The 7,393-nt window shown below is 41.6% G+C and overlaps 1 protein-coding gene across 1 annotated transcript; it reads left to right on the forward strand.

The window, feature by feature from the left end:
- Positions 1-736: 736 nt before the first annotated feature.
- Positions 737-6,870, forward strand: LOC126992646 (techylectin-5A-like). Its single transcript, XM_050851444.1, has 3 exons — positions 737-1,188; positions 1,638-1,745; positions 4,495-6,870. The coding sequence occupies exons 1-3, from the start codon at positions 737-739 to the stop codon at positions 4,655-4,657; spliced, it is 723 nt and encodes a 240-aa protein (XP_050707401.1). The 3' UTR covers positions 4,658-6,870.
- Positions 6,871-7,393: the final 523 nt, after the last annotated feature.

Below are 7,393 nucleotides of genomic sequence, written 5' to 3' on the forward strand. Positions count from 1 at the left end.
GAATTTTACATAGTTGGTAGAGTTAGGTGAGAGATAAACAGCACAGATGTATTTAGTAATAGAATGACAGTGAAGTCTTAACCAGATGGTGGAAAATTCAGAAGAGTCAAGGTCGTGGGCACGAGAGCAAGTGATGTCGTTGCGCACGTAGGCGCAACATCCAGCTTTGGATTGAAATTTAGGATAGAGATAGTAGGAGGGAACAGAGTGGAGATTGCTGTCAGTAGCCTCAGAAACCTGTGTTTATGTAAGGAAGAGAAGGTGAGGTTTAGAGGAGGAGAGATGATGTTCCACAGAATGAAAATAAGAGCGAAGACCGCGAATGTTGCAGAAATTGAGAAGAAAGAGGTTCGAGGAGTTATCAAGACACCTCTCGGGTCGGCAGCCAGAAGGGAGTCCTCCTGGGGAATTTGTGGTCCCCCAGTCGGGGGACCTGAGGCTTGGTGTAATTGCGCCATTTTGAAATTTTGATTTTGGAAAAGGTGTATTTGTTGTGTGAATCGAGTGTGGTGTTGATAAAGAGAGTCGCTGTCTATAGAGAGCACGGGGAACTACGCTCGGGTGGTTGTGAGACAATAGGGAATATATATATATATATATATATATATATATATATATATATATATATATATATATATATATATATATATATATATATATATATATATATATATATATATATATAAACACACTCACACACACACAGTGGGCAGGCTGTCCTTACAAAATTTCCTCTATGCTGCAGGAGATAAGAGACTCGGTGCGGGAAGTGGCTGAAGCCGTCAACAAACGGCAGAATCAGCCGCGACACTGCAGGGACGTCCTGGAGGCCGGGGATGGACAGAGCGGCGAGCGCGTGATCTACCCTTACCCTGGACAGCCAGATCGCCGCCTCAATGTGTATTGCGACCAGACCACGGACGGCGGCGGGTGGACGGTGGTACAGAGACGCACAAATTCTACCGTCCGAGAAGACTTCTACAGAACCTGGAGTGAATATCAACTGGGATTCGGCAATATTAATACAGAGTTTTGGCTGGGGCTTGACCCTCTGCACGCTCTGACCTCCACAGACCTACAGGAACTACGGATCGATCTTATAGACTGGGAGGGAGGTCATCGGTATGCCAAGTACGGCTTCTTTAAGGTCGCGGACCCAGGAACAAAGTATCGTCTCAATGTTGGGAGGTGAGAGGCCCCGTAGGGGCACATCCTGTCGCCATGTTTTATATATATATATATATATATATATATATATATATATATATATATATATATATATATATATATATATATATATATATATATATATATATATATATATATATATATATGAAGAATGTAATGTGAGCACTTCGGTAATTTTTTTGTATGCCAGTAGTAATTTATTTTTTCTATGCACTTGACGTTTTCAATGAAATTATAAATTCGAAGGAAAGATATCTGTAGAAGGTACTGCTGATAAATAAGTTGAATCTTGATAAATCTTATTGTAAAAAATACTATTTTAAGATTTTTTTTATGTCTACCAAAAAAAAACATGTCATTGCACAATCAACTGCATTTCTGTGACTTTACTACATGTGAGCTATCTTGCCAACAACACTTCTTGTCGACCATTGTGTTTACGTTGACAGGTACAGCGGCGACGCAGGGGACGGCCTGGGGGAAGGCGGCCACCCGGGTTCCAAATTCTCAACCCATGACTCTGACAATGACTCCTACGAGACGAGCTGCGCCCAAAAGTAAGTGCCAGACCAGCTCCAGGAAGTGGGTAGTGATAATGGTAATAATGTTAATAGTAGTAGTAGTAGTAGTAGTAGTAGTAGTAGTAGTAGTAGTAGTAGTAGTAATAGTAGTAGTAGTAGTAATAATAATAATAATAATAATAATAATAATAATAATAATAATAATAATAATAATAATAATAGTAATAATAATAATAATAATAATAATAATAATAATAATAATAATAATAATAATAATAATAATAATAATAATAATAATAATAATAATAATAATAATAATAATAATAATAATAATAATAATAATAATAATAATAATAATAATAATAATAATAATAATAATAATAATAATAATAATAATAATAATAATAATAATAATAATAATGATAATAATAATGATAATAAAAACGGCAATAGAAATAATACCAACAACAAAAGTACTTTCTCTAGACAGTAGTCAATTGCTGCAAATAGACAAGTTTAAGAAATGTTGAATTAAATTGTTCTTAAAATATTGGCTATGATGCTTTCATAACTACTCAAAAGTAAATTATCTCTAAGCTTAAGGTAACTACCTAATCGGCATTTATATTTCATATATTCGAAGGAGTTCACGAGTGCTGACGGCGGTCACTGTGCTGCCTCGCCGTATGTGGCGGGCTGGGGGAGATGCCTCCCCAAGTTACAGGTGGCGGTGGCTGCGTCAACCTCTGATCGAACTCTTTTAAGAGCGTAGGGGTTTCTGCCAGAGCCTATTCCGCTAGAGGTGGTCAGACACCTTCGTAATTGTTATGAGCAGGGCTTGAAGTAACCTTGCATGCGTGCTCCTGGATCTTCCTGAGCTGCTTTGGGTAAGGTTCAGAGAGGATGGCCATGCTGGAGAGGGTGGGACCAACTGATGGCCGTGGCTGGGGCACTCTTACCATGGAAGTACGAACGCACATCATCTCGGTGTTGCTGTGGCTGATTTTTACTATATTCCGTCCCCGACCGAAGCCTGTTGAGGGTGGCTTGCAGTGTTGAGTAACTACTCTGAGGCCTTTGTGTCGATGAGAATGCCCATGACGCTGTCATCAAGGTGCCTCCAGCGGCACTGGACATCAATTCGGGAATAGTTCATGAGCATTTTGATGCATAATAGGCCAAGTGTTGTGTCGAGGAGGCTCGCACTGCAGCTGTTGTAGTTACGAGACAAAGCCTTAGTAGTAAACAGCCTGTCGTCACTATCGTCGGAGGTCGATCAGCCACGCAACCAGACTAGGGTGGAGTCTTACTAATGAAGTTGGTGACAGCAACACAAGGCCAAGCGCTCTCAGGTCTACTATAGCAAGAGGTTTTGTGTATTTTCCGGTGTTCTTTTTATAAAGTCTAAAAAAGTGGTCAAGCATTGAAGGATGAAGGATGCTTTCATCATAGTGCCATTTTTTTGTGTGTGGAGTTACCTGTGTTAGAATAAGTCCATATAAGGCTGGGATAAGGGTGTGATGCTGCTGGTCTGAGATCACTAAGGTTCTGAGGGCTGGAAGGTTTAGGAATGAGGGCAACATGGCTGTTTTCTCGTCGCTAAGGCATGACTTTTGTAAGAGTGCAGAATCGACGATGGAATAAAGGGGTGGCAAGTACTGGGGCAAAGTCTGTGTACAGTTTGATGGGCAGATCAGTTGTGTGGTGGTGGTGATAGGAAGGCTGAGAAAGGGTTGTTTTCCGGCTGTGGGAGCCTTAACAGACACCAGCAAAGTGGTCGTTAATCTGCTTTGGCGCTTGATCAGCTGGTAAGTTTGAAATACAAGAGAGAGAAGAGCAGTGTATGTGAGGACCACAGACCATGCAAATAAGTGCATCTTTTACAATGTTTTCACTGGAAGTCTGGAGGCTTCATGCATTTCCAATGTTTGAGGAACCAAATCAGCAACGTCTGTAGGGCTTGGCTGCACGGGCGGCAATGGCTGTATTAGATATATTTACGAGACCAGATCAATACGACCTATATGGAGAAACGAGCAAAGATATAAGTGTATATTTAAGCGACTTTCGTTAAGATTCGTTTTAGGTCCGTGCCAGTATCTCATAATGTACTTTATGAAACATCAGTATCTCTTCATATATCTTTTCTACAAACCTTCAACAGTCATGGAAACGCTTTGAAAATCCAATTGAAGGACTTTTTTTTTACTCCTGAAAATAGGGGATAATGTTTACGAAAGCGCGTCGCTTCCTTTGGCGACGGCCGCGGCGACGCTGCAGCCGGTGATGCGAGAAATACCTCCTCGCTGAAATGAGTCACTTATACCTGTGGGAGGGGGTTCCAGGGGGAGGCGCAGCCCCCCCGTTAGTAGGTCTTAAAGTTTGGTTGGAGTACTTTAAATATGCTCCCCGACCCTAAACCCTCTGAGAGCTATTTTACGATTGCGGCGGCTGCAGCGTCGCCGCGGCCGCCGCCAGAGGAGGCGACGCGCTTTCGTAAACATTATCCCCTATTCCCAGGAGTAAAAAAAAAAGTCCTTCAATTGGATTTTCAAAGCGTTCTCATGACTGTTGAAGGTTTGCATAAAAGATATATGAAGAGATACTGATGTTTCATAAAGTAGATTATGAGATACTGGCACGGACCTAAAACGAATCCTTACCGCGACTTTTTTTTTCGTCTTTTCTCTCTTGCATAGATTTCTTTTTTTTTTTTAAATGCCTCTCAGCCTCTTTGAAAATCGGTAATGAATATATGTAATGGGAAAATGATCACGTTTTCCAGGTTTCGTGGCGCCTGGTGGTACAACGCTTGCCATTTATCGAACCTGAACGGCTACCAGTATGTAGGCAACCACACCTCCTACGCCGACGGCATCGACTGGAGGCCGTGGCGGGGCTACCACTACTCGCTGCGGCACACCACCATGATGATCCGGCCCGCCTAAGGAGCCGCTGCCACGACTGACAAGCCCTCGGACACTTTATGATGCCAAGAAACGTTTGCTGAGCCACAACCGGTGTTTTGGCTTGTCTGGTGGGCCCCTCCCGATACCTTGACACACCTGGAAAGCTATTTCAATTATCTAACCTGCCCGCTGAGCCATTCATCTGGCAATCCTGAGCCTTCACATGCACTTCTGATAACTACACTTTTTTTCTGTTTCCGCCCGGAATAAGTTAAAATACATTCATTGGCTCACCAAAAGCTCCTTCATCAATGTAAATGTAAAAAATCTTGCTAACTCTAATTCCTGTAGAGCAGTGTTTCCCAACCTTTTTCCATTCGTTTCCCCCTTCAACCAGTTCAACCAGCCGCATTACCCCCTTCGTGTGGACAAGGAAAAAAAATAGCCAAAGCACGATATTTTCCTTCTTAATAACACAAATAGCATAATAAACAAACAGAAGCCAAACACAAAATTTACTTGCTTAAAAACACGAATCAGTCAATCACTAGCCCTGACGCCCCGTTTCCGCCGGGACCTCCCTCCAAGGGGTGGCCAGGACAGAAGAGTCTCTTGTTTTCCCTCTCCAAACATACATTTCTCGGTCCCCTCTTTGACCCTCTCTTTTACGTATCCCTCAACTCTATCTTTCGTAGCATAAATGTTGATTTTTGCCTTTATATACTTGAGGAAAAGTCAATTCCGCATTCTACCAGATTTTTTTTCAGTCGACTAATTGCTAGTAATTTATATTTCCCTCACGTTAAATTTCAACCAGGTTGGGAAATGCTGCTCTTGAGTCTTCTGGCCTCAGTAAAAAAAAATGTCTTCTGAACAGGACATTTCTAAAGCATTTAACAACTTTCAGCCTTCTTTGTGATCCCTAGTGCAGATTCAGCTAAGAGCTTTATGCTTGCCCTCCAAAATAATTATAGGTTATCATATATTAATCGCTTCGTTGAAACTTTTCCTGTTATTTCAGACATTTCGAACGCTTTTGACAGTGCCGGTTCCTTTGAGCCCCCCCCCCCTTCTCCCACCTCTTTGTTCACATTTTTTGTCGTATGTGTTCACCCCTCAAGTTATACCCCTGGCCTAAGCAATGTAAAGTAAATAACCTGCAATGTATAATCTCATTATCTTTATGAATTTGTTTGATTTTATTGTTTATAAAACTTTTTCACAGAGGAATATTAAAAACACCATCTCGACATGCCCGATTTTTTTAATACATATCCTAAGGCCCCCCACTGATCAGAGGCCCTACGCAATGAGAGTATGAGTATATAGGCACAACACAAAGTTAAATGCCACATCTACTGCTAATTAAATTAGCTTCCTCGAGGTTAGGCATGAAGAAGCTGTGTCGGTTCCATTTGTTCTCTATACTAGAGTCTCCATTAATTTTATTTGTTTCATCTCAGATGCTAAGTATATGATTACAACTGCCCTCCTCCGCCCGTGTACAGCAAGGGGACTCCACCTTGGTAGATTTTTTGGACAGTGGAGTCAAGACATTGGCTTCATCTGCTTCCCTCCTCCTGCTGATTGTCTTCAACCTCCTTAATTCCTCCACGATACTGCTTGCCTTTCTATCTTCATTCTCTCTTGTCATTCACTGGTAAAATCTGGAACTGCCTTTCTTCTCGCCTGTCTTCCTTTTATGCTATGACTTTAAGGCTTTCTAGGGATGAGTGTCAGGATACTCTGTAATCGAATAGGCTATGATCCTCTCTTTTGGAATATCCTGCTGTCCTAAGTTTTCAGGAGCAGTGGTGGTCTGCATTTTTTTTTCCTTTCTCTTATCTGTTTCGCCCCAGAGTTGCCGCCTTTGCTGTAAAATCAAAAGAATTACACTGATGAGAGTATTGCAGCGACAACCCCAAGTGAATGCTTATTACATCGGTATGAATAATAGCAACCACTGCATCATGCTTACAGGCGCTAGCTTCAAGAGGCTGTGTAGTCACTGTTGAATAGGTAGTGACTTGCGTGATGATGTTAGTAAGTTGTGAAAGTTTTCTTCATGCTCGACTGGATAGCTGTAGTGTCTTTATATAACTGTTGTCTCCTTCTAGATATTGTTGTTTTATATGCATGCTAGGGTGCTAATATGTATCGCCGCTATATATACATCTATCAATAAAAATATGTTGATTATTTAACATCTAGTTATGAGGGCCTATAAACACAATAAACAGATCATAAACGAAAAAGATCCTTCAGTCCCTCTAATGTACTGGTGCTAAGAAGGAATGTCGTGGACGGCAGGGTCTTCACAGGTGTCAACAGAGACCACGCGTGACGGGGAGGAAGCTGCGTCAAGATCGAGGCTCCGTCCTCTCGACCCCCCCCCTGTCGTCGCTGGGGGTACTGGGCTTATCGTCATTATTCATTTACATAGCAATGTGGCCTCGAAACACTCTAATGAACTAAAATGATTGAGTTATCAAATGGAAGTAAAAAGAAAACACCCCAAAGAGAAAGAAGCAATAAAAGAAATAAGCAGCGCCGATTCTAGGCTTTTTGAGTCCTATATAGTGTGCTCTCTTCTGGCCCTCCTCCCCGCCTCCTGGGTCACATTTTCGCCTGTGTTTATATCCGTCCCAAGCAATGGAAATAACTTGCACTGTATGATATTCTCATTATGAATATAAAATAATGATAGCTGGAGTGAAACCATCTCGCCATGCCCAATTTTCTTTTTTTTATATACACATCCTACGTACGGCTCCC

Source organism: Eriocheir sinensis, chromosome 7, assembly GCF_024679095.1.
Source record: "Eriocheir sinensis breed Jianghai 21 chromosome 7, ASM2467909v1, whole genome shotgun sequence".
NCBI lineage: Eukaryota > Metazoa > Arthropoda > Malacostraca > Decapoda > Varunidae > Eriocheir > Eriocheir sinensis.

Bases quoted from the DNA above. Each gene is read 5' to 3' on its own strand.
- LOC126992646 (XM_050851444.1), top strand. From the start codon at position 737: ATGCTGCAGGAGATAAGAGACTCGGTGCGGGAAGTGGCTGAAGCCGTC. The intron at 1,189-1,637 runs GTGAGAGGCCCC...TTACGTTGACAG, and splicing joins TATCGTCTCAATGTTGGGAG to GTACAGCGGCGACGCAGGGG. The intron at 1,746-4,494 runs GTAAGTGCCAGA...CACGTTTTCCAG, and splicing joins GAGACGAGCTGCGCCCAAAA to GTTTCGTGGCGCCTGGTGGT.